Consider the following 17182-nt stretch of genomic DNA (forward strand, 5'->3'; position numbering starts at 1 on the left):
TCTTATCCACAAGATAAATACTCAGAAACCTAAGCATATACGTTCTTTTTTACAGGCAAAAGGAAAGAAACCATTATTTGTACAGTTGATCCTGGAAAATACATGAAGTTTGTATGATGCTGTCTTTTAAATGCCGTCTTTTAAAGGATAAAAAAAGGGACTCACTGAGGTCAGGGAATATGCTCAGGTCACAGCCCTGGTGAAGGCTTTGGGCAGGACTCAAATATCCAGGCCGCCGGAATCTGGTCCGTAGCCCTCTCCCAGACATTCTACGTGTCCCCTCTTGCTGGAGCTGAGTGGCCCACCCACACTTCCCCATACTTACCCTCGGGAGGAAACCGTCACCTGGCTGGTTCCACTGAGTCAGAGAAGCTGCGACAAACAGAGGGGTGTGGGACACCTCAAAGACTGCTGCAGCATGAAATAAACACGGACACCATTTTGTAATCAATGATTTTTTTATCTTTGAAAATGGAAGCAAGTGTTTGGACAGAATACTATGGCCGCTCTATAAGAGCCGATCTAGGAGTAATTCACTGGTTCTCCTCTGGGATAGCACGGCTTTAAAAAAAAAAAAGACAAAACAGGAAAAATAATCCACGATGCTTCAGGCGAGACGGAGCCTGGCGGGGCATCCATTCATTAAATAAGTCACAACGCTCACCAAGATCAGGATGGCCTCTCCTGCCCCCTCCTCTCTGAGCCACATTTCCTATGGTGTTGCACCACCATCAGCAACAACTTTGTTTAATTAATTTGACAACAGAACCTTAAAACATTTCTGAATCTTAAAAATGAAGGTCCTCAGCAGATTACGATGACAAAGAAACATGTACAGGTCTGAATACAAGTCACTGTAATTACTGTTTTATGTCCCGTTATCCATTTCAATATTAAAAATACACACATACACATACACAAAACCACACCGAACATTCAGATGCCCTGAAATTATGGAGACAGCGATCCCAGTATCAGTTAAGAACACGGTACCTTTTCTATGCAGACATCACCCCCAGCTTGGCTGTGCATCTCAACCCACTGGCCACACTCTGCCCCATCCCAGTTCCCCGTGTTAGATGCTTCCAGCCAGGCCCATCCCCCCATCAGCACAAGCACGTGCAAACAAGTTCCCGTCATGGTCCCAATGGCACTAGACGTCGCACGTTCAATCACTGACACTTACTCCTTGCAAAACAGAGGCTCCTTAAATCTTGTTTCTCAAACATGCAGTATGACAAAATGGAAATGAGTTCTAGCTGGCCCTGGAATGGACAGGTGATCAGAGCTCAGGCTCCGGCTCCCCTGAGGCTGGGGAGCCTCTGTGCTTTGACAAAGCCTGGGTGCGAGCTGGAGGCAGAGCAGGTTAGTGTGCGTGGAAGGTGCAAAGGGACACATCTGTACATATTAAAGCTACAGCAGAGATCTGCGCTCCTGGTCTGGCTCCATTCTAGACCATTCTCTGTAGCCTCAGTCTTCAATAGCACCCTCTGGCCTCACCTTAGCCGAATGCAGTTAGGGCTGAAAGGCAGGAAGGAAAGAGGAATGGCTGGGGGAGCCCTGAGAGAGGTGGCTGCCTGGGTGAGGAAGAGGGAAGGCAGGAGCCTGGATGGTGCAGGGAGAGCCACTTCTTCCTCCAGCACAGCACGGGGACAGCATGGGACATGTAGGAAAGCAGAGGATCACGCGGGGCCGACACTCCCCTCCGAGTTCCCTTGTTTTTAGTCCCTCACTGCACTTGGGAGCTAGGCAAGCTGCTGAAATGGGCAAGAAGGAACACTCCACAGTACGTGTGTCTTCTTGTCCCCGGCACCCTTGTCAAGTATTGACTGAAACCTGATGTTTAGTGATGAATGCAACCGAGTCTGCGTATACAACAGAACTGCAGGAGCACATGCTAGTTTAGGTTAGAGTATAATCATCTGAAGCACAGGACACCCAAGAAGCAAAACTCCATCCTGGTACAACCACCCAATTCCTACAAAAGGGAAAGGAAGGAAGGGAAGGGTACGGTGAGCATTTCTGATCAGAAGACTCAATGAAATGGGGGGGGGGGGGGGGGATACGAATCCACGTGATTTTTCAAGTCTCCTTGTGCACAGTCATTACGATGACCAGGTTTGTGCTGCAAATGAGCCAGCACAATGTGGCTACTGCTCTGATTGTTCTCAGATGAATGTTTATACAAAATAACATCTTATTTTCATTTAGATTATAAACATACACAGTGCTGTCCCTTTCGAATTAAGGAGAAAAAAAACAACAAAAAAAACCCCACACACAAATACTGCAAAGTAGCAAAATACAAAGGAAAAATAAAAGCTACTTTTGGTTTTGGCAACATTAAAAAAAGAAATATAAAAAGCAATGTGGCATTGGTCCCTATTTGTTAAAAAAAGGTACTTGGGCACGACACTGAATTAGAATTGGTTGGTTTTCTAAAATTCAGAGTATCTTGGATTTTAAAAGTAGCACTTTTGTCTTAAAAGTTCAACAAGTCACATATAACACTTAAAACATCAAAAAAGCTTTCTGATAAAAAGCTCTGCTTTTAAATCACATTTTGTTTCTGCAAATTTGGGAGCCGAATTGCGTTCTGACTGGAATGTGGCCTATCGCTGGTGGACAAACCTGAAATGAATGTCTCCAAATGGCAGTGCCTCCCTCTCGCCCTCCCTGGGACCACACCAACAACCAGCTACCAAGCCCGAGTTCTTGCTCCCATTTTGGGGGTGGGGGGGACCTTCAGGCGGCTATCTTCGCCATCTGCTGTTCTAACTTGGAAATACGCTCATCTTGATTGAAGATTGTGTCTTTTATAGATTTAATCTCTTTTAAAATCTCATCCAACTTGGCTTCATTTTGCTAAGGAAACAAAAAGAGGAGGAAGGAGAGTCTTACAAATAGTGTGTGTCATCTTCACTGAAAGCCCCCCTGTCCACATCTGGGACAGCACTGGCCAGTGCCCAGGACCGGAAGGAGCTTTCTAGAGGCCCAAGCCCGAGCCAGCCACACACACCCTCAACCTCCTGCGGTCCTTACCACGCTGGTCGTGTCTGCAGTCTTCTTAGGGACGCTGATCAGGTCACACTTCTTGTTTGCAGGGGGCTTGCTATCCAGAATGTTCTTCTTGACCACCTTGAGGTCCCTGTTTTTGCCTGGGATGTATCCGTGCTTCAAGGAGATGAGGACTGGATCTGCGTTCTTCCCTTCAAACCACTCTTCTGCCTCTAGCGCTGCTTCGGGCCCCGCTGTGTCAGGATACAGGTCATCTTGGAAAAGGTCCGACTACAAGAGACAGTTTTGGGAAACCCTCAGGTGAAGAATCACAAAGGTTGGGGATCTGAGACACAGAGTACTTCGAAAACTGGGCACTTACCTTCCTGGGAACAGTCATGATAATAGGCTCACACTTTCTCTCATGAAGTTTGAAGAATCTTCAAAAAGGAAATAAAGGCAAAGTTGCATTAAGTAAAATAGGAGGCCAAGTAACAGGCTCAATAACAACCACTTTTCTACAATGCTATAAGGGATCTGAAATGCTCCTCCCGCCACCGCAGCTGCCCCACCCTGAGGAGTGGGCAGAACTTAGCATTCCCAGTTTACAGGTGGGAAAGGAGAAGCCGCGAGCAGCTACACTAGGAAAAGGTGCTTGGGAGACAAGACCCAGGAGTAGATCTATGCAGGAAGGTGACAGTCAAATCCCAACTATCTGGGGGCAGACCCACTGTGGTAGAAATGGTAACACCACCAACAATGATTCATTTGTGTAAAGTTACCAGGTCAACAGACAGGAGAGAACGAACAATTACCTATCAGTATCTATGACTTAGATGACAGGTCTTCTGCCAACCTGAGGTGGTAAAACATTTATAAGTATAAAAATGATTGTTTAAAGGGAAAACAATACATTCCTAGGAATTAAAATTTTGGCATCCAAGCAAACCACAATATACTTAACATTTAAAAATTTAAAATCATCCCAAACGTGGAAAGCAGGAAACCTCTCCAGCCGGTAGAGTGGAGAAAGAGATGACCTGGGTTTGACTTCCAGCTCAACTACTGCACAGCCTGAGCGTGTGCCCACCTCACCCAGCCTCAAGTTCCTCATCCTTCCAGTGGAGGTAAAACAACACCTGCCTCACAGGGTTGCTCTGAGAGGTAGGAGGTGACCATGCAACGGGCTATGCAGAGCCTGACATATATGATAAGTGCTCAAGAAACAATAAATAGGAGGGGTCCTGAACGATCTCATGGCCTTTAAAACTTTTAGGCGACAATGAAATAAATGTGTTCCCAAATACTGAATGTAATATTAAATTCAAATTCAATATATTTTGAAGCACGTTTCGATTGGTGTGGTTTCAACCACAATCTTTAATTAGCTGAGACAGCTTTCTTCATTACTCCAGCTATAGAGTTAAATGTATTTAAAAACAAAACAAACAAACAAAAAACTCCATACTGGCTGATATAACAAAGGGCTTAAAATTTTATTTTTAACGATGTGTTGATTATTTGACAAGTGAGTGACCAGAACAGCATACTTAGACAAATGTCCACAGAAACAGAGCGTCACATAACGTGGGCCAGGACCTTAGCCTGACAACACAGTGCTACTTGTTCTGTTGTTTAAAATGGCCAGTGGTGAGTCTCCTGAGTATCTTATGTTGACTAGTATGAGAAAAGAGTCTTCTCCCTAGGAAGCCCACTAGCATTATATATATATATATATATATATATATATATATATATATATATATATATATATATTTGTAAACGTATCTTTATTGATTTCAGAGAGAGGAAAGGAAGGGGGAGAGAGAGAGAAACATCAATGATGAGAGAGTCATTGATCGGCTGCCTAGCCCGCAACCTGGGCATGTGCTCTGACCAGGAATCAAACCCCAATCTCCTGGATCCTAGGTCAATGCATAACCACTGAGCCACGCCTGGCCAGGCCCCACTAGCATATTATGGAATAGAATTTTTTAAAAATCCAGAGTAGTACAGAGAGGCAGGAGTTCTATAACACTTCCCAAATCAAGCCACCCCAACTCAAGACTCCACTGTAGGTCTCTGGTTTCCCTAGTTTAGGATCCGTGGGGTCCACAATCCACTTTGGAACCTAGTTCATCCCCTCAAAGGGTAGGAAAAGCATTCCTTATTTCCATCCCAGGGACAGGCTCTCCCCTGCTTGCCTCCCAGGGGAGACTGGCCACAGCCTCAGCCTGAATACAAGAGATGATGGTTTCGCTCTTCAAATATGAGTCCAATACACACAGGCTAAGCCACTTAACTGCTGCACTTCAAGTTATAAAATCTGAAGAACAGAGAGGGGCACAGGTAGAGTAAATGATTTTGAAAGGTACCTCCCTGCTCTAAACTCCATGTCTCTAAGTACGGGCAGGCAATGAGACACTATTCTATACCACACACAAGGGTAGAAAGACCCGGGCAGCACAGAACTACGTGGTGGTGTGTTCCTCTTGTAGAACATAGTCAGTATAAACAATTTCAATACTTTACAATGCTGCTTCTTTACCTGGCAATCTCACACTTGTTAACATCCAGTCCCCTCTTGGGCATGTAACCCATCCCTCTCTGAGGCTCCTTGCTGCTGAACGTGTTGAGGTAGTGGACATATGGGGATTCATCAGTGATCTCAAAATAGCGGATACTGCTGTCACCCTACAAGAGATCGGAGACAAGTCTGTGTTTACTATTAAGTGAAATATCTGAGTTAAGTGGGTGTCTCTTTCCCCTATAAATCCAGCATTAATTAGGACTCCAATACAGTGGCTGATTTTTCTTCCTCTTAAGAGGCCTGCCTAAAGCACATGATGGTTTCTCCTCCTGGCAGAGTAAGCCCTCACCAATCAAACACTAGCATGCCCTTTAAAGTCTCCTCGGCCCCCACTGAAGCCTAGACACCAAGTCAGAGTCAGAGTCGGTCAGAGTCAGGGCAAAAATGTTAATGCCTCTGCCAAACAACTGCATTGCAATTCAACTTCAAGGACAAATGAAAGACCAGGAGGACTGTTGAGAAGGCAACTATTGATCTGAGTTATTTGTTCATTGGCATACAGCAGTGTCCTTCAGAGACCTGAGAGCACCAACACCAGACAATCTACATAACAATAAAAACAAAGACTTCCCTCATTAAGAGGCTGTAGTTTTAGTGACATCCTTGAATGCCACAAGGTTTGCTATCTCATTGCAATGTATAAATGCTGTAATAATCTTGCTTAGAATGGTCAGATTTTTTTGGAGATCTGAAACATATGCTAGTCTAAGTATAAATAATTGCCATGCAGTTATACCAACCTGAACAATGAAGGCAATAGGCAATTCTGCCTCATAGAAGATATAAATATAGGCATATATATATCAGTGAGGACACACATGTGCACACGTATGAACACATAAATAGCTAGGCAGTATCAGACCCTCACAAACCTCTATCTTCACAATTTCCCTTTGTTTCAATCATATACATAAAAATCTAAAGCAATGGAAAAGAGGCTAAACACATACTACTTGTTTTCTGCATACTAAAGATAATTTTCCACCTAGCGTTAACAACCTCTGAGTAACATTTCCTTTGGTCTGTTTTGATGCACTCCATGGCAGCTGTTAACATCAGAAGTAAAATGACTTTCAAGGAAACAGACAAGATCTCAGTTTCTAAGCGACTGACCTATAAAATGTAAAGCAGCCCTGCAGTGGTTCAGTGAACCACGAGGAGAAGTAAAACAGCATCCGGGCTTTGCCCACAGAGGGGCATCCTACCAGATCCGAGGGACAACGTTACTCTACTTTTAGTAATTCATTTATTTCAACTACAGAAATTTCTAAGGAAAAGTGAACCTACAAAAGAATAATACTGAGGTTACCACCTACTAAAATGAAATAATAATAATAGAGCCACCAGAAGTTTAGTTAGGCAGAGATTGATAGGTAGGAGGAGAGTCTTTTTATTTCAGTGTGGGGCCTTCCTATAACAACTGTCACCTCATGAAACTTGAATCAGGCCACATGGTTTCCAGCCTAGGGCCCTACCAATGAACTCCAGGAACAAGAACCTTCTGGAGAGTCCCTGAGGCCCTAAAGGCTCACATCCCCAAAACACCATCCTCCTTGGGAGTGCATGGCATGCAGCAGTAAGTACTAAATACCAGTCTAGAATTGCCCAGCAGACTTCAGCATGACAGGTGGCGAACTGGTCATTCATCCCCGATACCAATTAAGAGAAATCTGCAATCACCAACCACATAGCACCACCATGTAAAAGTCAATCAATAATAAATTTAAAACAAACAAAAGATCAAAAAACCAAAAACTTAAATGAAAAAATAAAACAAAACACCAGCATGTACTCTTTATCTCTCTGGAGTGCCAGAGCAGATTTTCCTGCCACATCTGCCCCAACCCTAGCCCAATCCCGCCTTCCATGAAAAGTACCGAACCCGGTATGTTATTACCACACAACTGGCAAGTTAGAAACAGTCCAGTCTCACCCCAAACATAACAAAATCATCCGTCCTTATTTTAGCTTAAGACACAGCACATGTCAAATTAATTAAAATGACACAATGCACTGTCTATCTACTAAATCTCTGAAGGATATACTTTCCTCCCACAGGATTAAATTTAATATTAAACATCAAAATGACTGCTTACCTTTCCACATAAGTAAATGATACTGGTGTCAGGGTCATAGAAAGGTAGCAACACCCCATTGCTAGTGTCCATTTCATGAAGAGCAATTGGTTCCTGCATATTTTTCTGAAAAAAAATTATACACACACACTTTAAGGATAAATTTTTGTAACCTTACTATGCATTCTTTTATCCCTAATGAAGTTAGCCATCTCCCTACAATAATGAAAATTTGAACAATGCACATATAACACTCATACATGTAAACACCACTAGGGATACTAAATGGCACCCAATTGACTGAAAATCATGTTGATTTGACCACTTAATTAATCACACATGTGTGATTCTATGACAAAGATGAGAGTGCCCTTCCCCTTTGTGACTTTTCTCTTTAAAAAGTACTTTTTTCCTATTATAAAATAAATATAAGTTCTTTAAAAAGTTACAAGGAAGAACATAAAGATCACGCCATATGCCATCATCCTACAGTCCACTGTGGCAGAAACCATGACCATTTTGGTCTATTTCTTCCAACACATGTACACATACAAATTGGGATCATACCATATGTGCAGGTTAGTATTTTTTCCACCTATGTGATTATAAACATTTCCCCAAGCATGACTACTCTGATTTAGACATTTGATCATATTCTTTATAAAATATAACTAAGTTTAGAAATCATTTCCCAAGTCTGGATTGCTCACGCATTCTTTTATAAAAATACAGTAAACACAGACTCTTGAGAGTACCACAAATACATATTTGGAAGACATTTAGCACTGAGTCTCTAGTGAGAATGAGAACTTCACATCCAATTTAAGACAAGTGGGAGTTCAGAAAACCATACTAAGAACCCCGTAATCTATGTAGCAACCCAAGACCCATTCAGAAAAGGGGGAGAGCTCGGGTGTAAGCTGGCGGGCAGGCGGGAAGGCGCGTACCGGGTTCCAGAGGGCCAGCTGCCGCTCACTCATGCGGCTGAAGCCCGTGGTGAAGACGTTGCCGTCAGCCAGGAAGATGGCTCTCATGGGCCGCGCGCCTTCGTGCGCCTTCTCCTTCTCCTGCAGGCGGGAGCGGGGCACATCACGCACATTCCAACTGCAAAAAGGGGGCCCACACCCCCAACCCGGCCACACCCCGCGTGCCGTGCATGTTAACCAGGTGTGTGTGTGTGTGTGTGTGTGTGTGAGATTAATAACCACCTCCTCTCCCCAGACAAGGAAACAAAGTGACACTACATGATTTGGTCAAGTTCCCTCAGCTCAGGTTAGCAAGTGTCACTCCTTCCACCATGCCCTGCTGCCAACCCAAGTCCATGCACTGCAAAAACAAGACACCTGGGAGGGCTCTGCCAGCTGTTTCTCTCCCAAGAGGATGATAACCTAAAGGAGAGTAGCCTGCTACATCTTTGTGAGACACTTCAACAGTCATTTTTGGAGCAGGGTGAAAATCAATTAATCAATTTTCAGTACTAAGCCAGGAATGCAGTTAACTTGGGTAGCTGATCTAGACTTGTCAACTCTTAAAGACTCTAGCAAACTGACAAAAACTTTGTTTCTTTGTGAAAATGGGTCACCAAGTGGGAGGTAAGACTTGGGTAAAGCTGGAAATGCACAGCTCTGAAGAGAAGCTGGCTGGGAGGCAGTCAGAGCCTGTCCCGCCTTCTCCTGCACACAGCCAGGGCTCTGGCCAGAGGCATGGTCCGTCAGGAGACGCAGACCGCTCACTCCCTGGGGACTGAAGAATACTCACAGCAACGACCTCTGGTCCCCTGGGGTCGATCACTCTCACTTTCTTGTCTTTGGAAGCCGTGCAGATCAAGCTGCCGTTCCGGTTCCAGCTGACATTGTAAATCATGTCTGAATGCATGTCGTCCAATGTTATCAGGGCTTCCCCTGTGCCCACGTTCCAGATGATGATGGCATTGTCACAGCCTACGGGCAAACACAACCACGCCCCAGGTATTAGAAATACCTGGACAATGACACATTTGTTGCACTGAAAGGAAGGTGCTGACAAGAGGCCCTACTTACTGGGGGTTAAAAACTGAAGTGACAAAGAAAAAAGACATTTGCATAAGAGAAATCAATGTTAAAGTAAAAATACAGCTTGTTAAGTTTGGGTTCGTATGAAACAAACAAAAACAACCACCAAACCAAACAAAGAACTACAAGAAAATAAAATCCGATGTTTTTGTTTGTTTGTATGAATCCTCACCCGAGGATGTTTTCATTACTTTAGAGAGAGGAAGGGAGAGAGAGAGAGAAACATCCGTCAGTTGCCTCACGTACACACCCCAAATGGGAACTGACCCCGCAACCTAGGTGTGTGCCCTGACAGGGAACTGAACCCGCAACCTCCTGGTGTATGGAATGACGCTCCAACCAACTGAGCCGCCCGGTCGAGGCCTATGTTTTCTTTTCCTTAAACATTTTTTTATTGATTTCTTAGAGAGAGGGGAAGGGAGGAGAAAGAGAGAGAAACATCCATGAGGAACATCAACCACCCCTATCAGGGATGAAGCCCACAACCCAGGCACACGCCCTGAGGGGAACTGAACTAGCAACCTATGGTGCATGAGACGATGCCCAACCAACCGAGCCACACCGCCAGAGCAAGGCCTATGTTTTTTTAAAAGTTAACCGGGCTGGTGGACCCCAAGTAATTGTCAATTTTCTTTTCTAGTAAAACAAGCATCAGAATGAATATAGCTCACTTCTTTTCCAGTGGAGCTAAAAATAAAGACCTTTTAAAAAACTGTTCAGGACACTCAACAAAGATGGTAGATGGCAGGCTATGCAAATCAACGATGCTGTACTATATGGTCTTGGATTAAAGTGCAGCTGATTACAGTAAGTGGAAAGGAAATGCAAGGACTGGCCTAACTGGCTCACAACAGATCTTTATCTTTAAAGGGGGAGAAAAAATAGGCCAAGACTGGCCTGATTTGAGAAGCCCAAGTTGTTATCACGTAGGCATGTGGATTCAGAAACTGTCCCCAAAGAGGCCACACTGTTGACTGAGCCACAACTGATCAAAACCCTTCCTTTGAGGGTCTGCCCCAAGTCCCCAAGTCTCCTTTAAAAAGAACATCATTTGTTGCTTCCAGAACATAATTTCAAGTATAAAAAAAAATAAAGGAGTGGACAGATATTCTGAAAGTGGATTCTTGCCAATAAGCCAATTTTGCAAGCATTTCAGAAGACTTAGTCACTAATATCCAGAACACCTAAGTACCTAAGAGTGAGAAGTAGGAAATGGGTGGAAAAACTGCACAACAGAAGAAAAGTTGGAGAGGAACTCTGGGCTGGAGACTTGACCCTTCCTCTGCCTCGTTTATCACAGGCAAATAGGTAACTTCAGCCACTGAGGATGGGTCGTATAGTCTTAAAATATGCAAAACACGGCAACCAAGCAGGGGGTATGCAGGAGGCAGCCAATCAATGACTCATCATTGATGTTTCTCTCTCCTTCTTCCTTCCTATCTCTGAAATCAATAAAGATATATTTAAAAATAATAAAATAAATAAAAATAAAAAACCAGAATCCTATGTAATGTCTTTTTTGAAGAGTAATCAGTTCTTGACTTCAATAGGTTCCTGGCATTAAACTTTTTATTTAACTCACTATATCATAAATGTCCTTTATTCCCAGCTAAAAACTGAACTTACCTCCCCCTCGTCCTTTCCAGTGGTGAAGAGAAAGATCTTTAAAATTCTAGGACTAACATTAGTATTCCTTTTCTCAGGAATTAAGGTATAATTTACATACAACACAATGCACTCATTTGAAGAATACACTCATAGAGTTTTGACAAATATATATATTCATGTAGCCACCATCACAATCAAGATATAGAACATTCCTGCCCGGCCCTCATGACTCAGCAATTGAGGATCGACCTTTGATCAGGAGATCAAGGTTTGATTCCTGGTTGTGGGCTCAGTCCCCAGTGGGGGCATGCAGGAGACAGCCAATCAACAATTCTCTCACCATTGATGCTTCTATCTCTCTCTCTCCCTCTCCCTTCCTCTCTCTGAAATCAATAAAAAAATTAAAAAAAAAAAAAAGATATAGGACATTCCTATCACTCCGCGAAGCTTCCTTTTGCCCTTTCTATTGCTTCTATAAAAGAAGATAAAATCTCAAATTTTAAACAAAGGAACTGAGTTTTTTAAGATGAAACTTGGAATTTAAAGTGGTTTAACAATGAGAAATCAGAAACAGCATCAATGTCCAGAAATAAGGGGCTGCTTTAAACAACTGAGGTTTAAATAGTCCAGACAATGGATTATTAATGGAGTCATTAAAAATATCATAGGGAGAATGGCCCATGAAAAAGAGCACACGTGCAAAGCCTCTGAGCCCATCGTCATGTTTAAAATCCTTGATGTGTGTGCACAGAAACATCTTCTGGAAAGAGACACCAAAATGGTAATGATGTTCCCTCCGGAAGGTCGGATTTCAAGTGATTTTTCTTTTCCTCCTTTTGTTCATATGTAACCTCCATAATACACACGTACTACTTGTATAAGGAGACCAAAATGAAAGTATTCCTTAACAGGATCGCCCTAAAGGTGGCCACAACACCAGAGCTGGGGCCCAGGGCTCCTGGTTCCCATCTTCTGTGTTCCTCCTACTACATTAAGGATAACTGAAACTCGCCCATGGAGGGCCCCAGCAGGAACCATGAATCTGCTGAAATTATAGGCCAACAGGTAAGCATCTGTTCATTTTTCTAAGCAGGAAGTCTTTATCTCCCACCAGACTGTCAAAGTAGCCTTAACACATGTGCACATATGGGTTGGGGAACCACTGCATCTCAGCACCTCATCATGGATTCCTAATGATCTGCTTCAAAACTGTTTAGCCCACAGTCAAATGCATTTGCTGCTCCCCTCCACAAAAAGGGCTGCAAGAAGCAATGACGAGAGGAAAAGAGAAGACTGCTTAGCTCCTACCTGCACTAAGAAGCACGTTGCGGGCTGTTGGGTGCCAGGCCACAATGCCAACTCTCTTTGAGTGGCCTTCTAAAATCACCACAGGTTCAGTCAGGGAAAGGGTGAGTCCATTTTCTGGAATCTGCCATACCTGTTGGGAAAGGAAGAGAAAGACGACCCATCTTTCATTGTCACATTTACTGTGATCATCCAGTCTGAATACTTGTTCTGCATAAACAGCACATACAATGGTCTTTGGATAAAATGCAGAATAATACGAAACGACTGTGAACAGTTGTTTTTAAAATGTAATAAGGATTAAAGATCGAAATATCCACAAGGCCTGCAAAATGTTACCTCCCCATTTGCAGCACTGAGGTGAGATCCCCTAGCCAAGTCCAAGGCTTCTGAGGAAAGAGCAACTCCACCTACCAACGGCTCTTTGGGGATGGTGCATTTTCAAAAACATCATATTTTCTATAACTTTACATTTGGAAAATAAAAATATACCTAATAGTTTTGTAATATGTACCATAGAAAATAAATCTTACAAAAGTAAAATAAAGAGAACCTCATCAAAATCAAAAACTTTTGTGTTTCAAAGGATACTATCAAGAAAGTAAAAGACCAGCCGGAGATGGGAGAAAGTCACCTGCAAGTCATACATCTGATAAGGGCCTTTTATCTAGAACATACAGAGAACTTCTACAACTCAATAAAAGGAAAATAATCCCAATTTTTTGAATGGGCAAGGAATCTAGACAAGCATTTCAAGGAAGGTATTCAAATGTCGAAAGAACACAAGAAAAGCTGCTCGATATGTTTAATCATTAGGGAAGTGGGAACCAAAACCACAGTAAAACATCACCTCACATCCACCAGGAGGCTGGAATGGAAAAGACAGATAACAAGGGCTGGCGAGGATGTGGATGAACCAGAAAGTCCTCAGACACCGGGGCGGAAGGTCGCAGGCTGCAGCACTGCACAGACAGCCTCGGAGCTCCTCAAATGACAGAGCATAATTACCACGCAGCCCTGCAATGCTGCTCCTAGGTCTCTACCCAAAGGAGACGAAAATATATGCCCATGCAAAACTTGTACATGGATGTTCACAGCAGCGGCATCTGTAGCGGCCAAAAGGCAAAAGCAATCCAAATGTCCAGCAACTGACAAAAGCATAAACAAAATGCAATGCCTCTTCAGACAATGGAATACTATTTAGCCATAAAAAGGAACGAAGTACTGATACACGCTACAACATGGACAGAGCTTCTAAGTATTATGCTAAAGTAAAAGATGCCAGTCACAAAAGACCACATATGGTAGGATTCCACGTATATGAAAGGTCCGGAACAGGAGAAGCTATAGAGAAGAAAGTAGACTGGTGGTGGTTTAAGCTAAGGAGTTGGGGGGACGGTGATAGCGCAAAGGTATGGGGTTTCTTTTGAAGGTGGTGAAAATATTCTAAAATTGTCTATGGTTGTACATATCTGCAAATATACTAAAAGACATTGAATTGTACACTTTAAATGGGTGAACTATATGTAAATTATATCTCAATAAAGCTGTTTTAAAGTTCCTCTTGCTGGGTGAAAACTCAGAAGATTTGCCATATCCTAACTGGGGACATGCCTGAGCAGCAGGGAGAGAAAGGCACAGAAAAGCATCAGAATGTGAGAAACAAGAAACTTTATGTTTAACAATGGGAGGCCTGGGTTTCCAAAGACTTACGAACCACCCTCCGAGAAGAAAGGGTCTGAGTCACAGATAAGCTGAATGGCGCCAACAGCCCTGTAGAAAACCAGATATTAATACTTAAGTTTGTGAAAGGGCTCAAATTTAAAGTAACTGTCTTCTTACATATGAAGATTAAAATAAGTAATCTAGCAGCAAAAAAGATTTTAAGGAACTAGTTCATGAAAAATTTAGAACTTGCCAATAAAAAGTCATGCTCAACAGTGCAACAAGTGAGAAACGGAATTTTCCTTTGTTGGGGATTTTTAAGAAGGAGACAAATGACTATCTGTTTTGAATTGCTTAGTGGAAGTCAGAGATCTGGATTTGAGGAGTGTTTAGGGTTCAACTCAGTTCTGTTGTCCTGAGAGAAATTAGAACAAAAAGTTTGCCATCCTAAAGAGTGGGAAAAAGTCACGAGTTAGGCCACCATTCATTTTAACAGCTAAATTCTGCCCCAGCTAAATACAACCCCTTATGCAAATCATGGCGAAATAAATATGGCTTTTGAAGGCCCAAGTTTAGGATGTCACCTATTTCTGCTGAACACTCATCATTCAGCAAAATTTAAACAAGGCAGGTACAGACACACATAGCAGGCAAACGAAACCTGCCTTGTCTCTCTCTGTCCCTCACCCAGACCACAGCCTCTCCCGTGGGAGACTGTGGGTTTCCGCTCCCCTTCCCCACCTGCCCAGCACTACATAATGCTTTCATCCTGACATGCACTATTTTTATTAAAGGGCTTATGATTAGTAAAACAGCTCCAAATTCAACTTGGCTATCTGAATATAAAGGGGAGCTAAAAATTTGAACAGAGAACAGAAAATGACTACTAATTTGACCAAAGCGTGAAGTCAACAGAGAAACAAATGAAATGAGACTTGAGTGACTCAACAGGAAATGCATCCTGACAACTGAAAGAGTGGTGATACCACCTGCTATCTCCAGATGGCACCATAACCAAGGGCTGCTGGGTTTTCTTGCAAGGATTGCAAAACCTCTGTGCCTGAGTGAACACGATGAAATAAACAGTGCGTTTTCCAAGTCCCTAAATGAAGGGAAGTGATGGGAGGCTGTGGCGAGAATCAGCATTTCCAGCTTAAATATTAGGGCATAAGCGGAGCTTATCAGGGAAAGTCACCTTTCCCTTTCTCTAGCTTCTTCATCCATCTTCTCTCCTTGGATTGTGAAGAAATTTTAATGATGAAGCAAAACATTTATTATATAATTTGCAGAATAAAGAAACTCCATTTCTTCTATATGTCACTTCTGGGAGATTCAATGGTTCCTTCAACTAGGTTTATGCAGTTAATATAGGCACCTAACCCATTTTACTACCTCACACATTCATGCAACACATTTCTTTCTTTCTTTTTCCATTAAAAGGGACTCTTATCCTTTGCGACAGCATGGATGGGCTGGAGAGTATTATGCTAAGCAAAATAAGCCAGTCAGAGAAAGACAAATACCATACGATCTCACTAATATGTGACATCTAATGAACAAAATAACCTGATGAACAAAACAGATCCAGAGGCCTGAACACCTGGAACAGACTGACAAATGTCAGGGGGGCTGGGGGTGAGAAGGACTGAATAAAGGGAGGTGAAGGGATTAGCTAAAGACCATATATGCATAGCGCATGGACACAGACAACAGTGTGGGGAGGGCCAATGGAAAGGGGGTCTGAGTGGAGGTGGGCAACACATTTCTTGAGTAGCCACCATGAGGCAGTCCACTACCAGGTAATGTGGGAGGGATGAGGAAAGAGGAGACTTCCAGGGGACTGAAAACCAAAGACGGCAAAGGCAAGGGGTGTGACGCAGAGGGTTAGGGCGTGGGCTCTGGGGCCAAAGAGATCCCGGTTCAAATCCTGCCCAGGCCACTTACTGTGAGGGTCCTGGGCAAACAACTCAGCACCACTGTGCACAGAGGCAACAGCAGTGCCTACACTTCCTCGGGCTGCTGTAAGTATTCAATGAGTTAATAAGGCCCTTAGAACAGTGCCTGGCATACAATCAGTGCCCCAAAAATGTAGAGACAGTCTAGAGGAGTGGTTAAGAACACAGGCTCCCGAACTAGAACAGACTGTTCAAGTCCTGATTCGGCTACATATCAGCTGTATGACCATGGGGACCCTCACTAACCTGTCTGGGCCTTAAGTCTCCTCACCTATTAAATGGGAGTAATAATAAACCTGCCCTCACTGGGTTGTTTTGAGGACCAATGTGGTAATATGACCCTAAAGCGTTTAGAACAACCCGGCCGGGTGTGGCTCAGGGGTTGAGGATCACAGGAGGTCAGGGCACATGCCCAGGCTGCAGGCTCAATCCCCAGTGGGGGGCCTGCAGGAGGCAGCAGATCAATGACTCTCTCATCATTGATGTTTCTCTCTCTCTCTCTCTCTCTCTCCCCCTTCCTCTCTGTGAAATCAATAAAGATAAATTTTTAAAAAATAAAGCGTTCAGAATGATGCACGTGTTATTACAAGGAAACCAGTGCATGTAACCAAGGCTACGCTGGTATAAGCCAAGTGCTGAACGAAAATACAAGTGTCATGAGGTATATCCAGGAAGGCTCCATAGGGAGATGACCTGACAATAAAAGGAGTTAGGTGACAGGAGGAAGGAAAGAAGGAAGGGGATGATGAAGGAAGGAAATCAAGTACCCAGTTTCCAAATAAAACGCACAGACGCATAGAGCAATTTTCTAAAAAGTGAATGCACCAAGGAGGCTGGCTGAGTGGCTGACAGGAAAAAGGCCAGAGTAACAGCACAGGCATGAGGATTTACGGTGGGAGGGGAAGGTGACTGGAAAAGCCTGTAAAACTAAATGAA

At 43.3% G+C, this 17182-nt stretch overlaps 1 protein-coding gene across 1 annotated transcript in view; it reads right to left on the reverse strand.

Annotated features, from left to right (window-relative positions):
• Positions 1-439: 439 nt before the first annotated feature.
• CORO1C (coronin 1C) overlaps positions 440-17182 on the reverse strand; it is a 60747-nt gene continuing 44004 nt past the window's right edge. Inside the window, exons 4-11 of the mRNA XM_081122516.1 lie at positions 12630-12759; positions 9421-9602; positions 8610-8729; positions 7684-7788; positions 5546-5691; positions 3380-3437; positions 3043-3288; positions 440-2865 (exon numbers count right to left, since the gene is read on the reverse strand). Of these exons, the coding sequence (XP_080978642.1) occupies positions 2746-2865; positions 3043-3288; positions 3380-3437; positions 5546-5691; positions 7684-7788; positions 8610-8729; positions 9421-9602; positions 12630-12759 (1107 nt within the window). The 3' untranslated portion in view covers positions 440-2745. The remainder of the gene's footprint in view (positions 2866-3042; positions 3289-3379; positions 3438-5545; positions 5692-7683; positions 7789-8609; positions 8730-9420; positions 9603-12629; positions 12760-17182) is intronic.

Source organism: Miniopterus schreibersii, assembly GCF_964146895.1.
Source record: "Miniopterus schreibersii genome assembly, chromosome: 20".
Taxonomy (NCBI): Eukaryota; Metazoa; Chordata; class Mammalia; order Chiroptera; family Miniopteridae; genus Miniopterus; species Miniopterus schreibersii.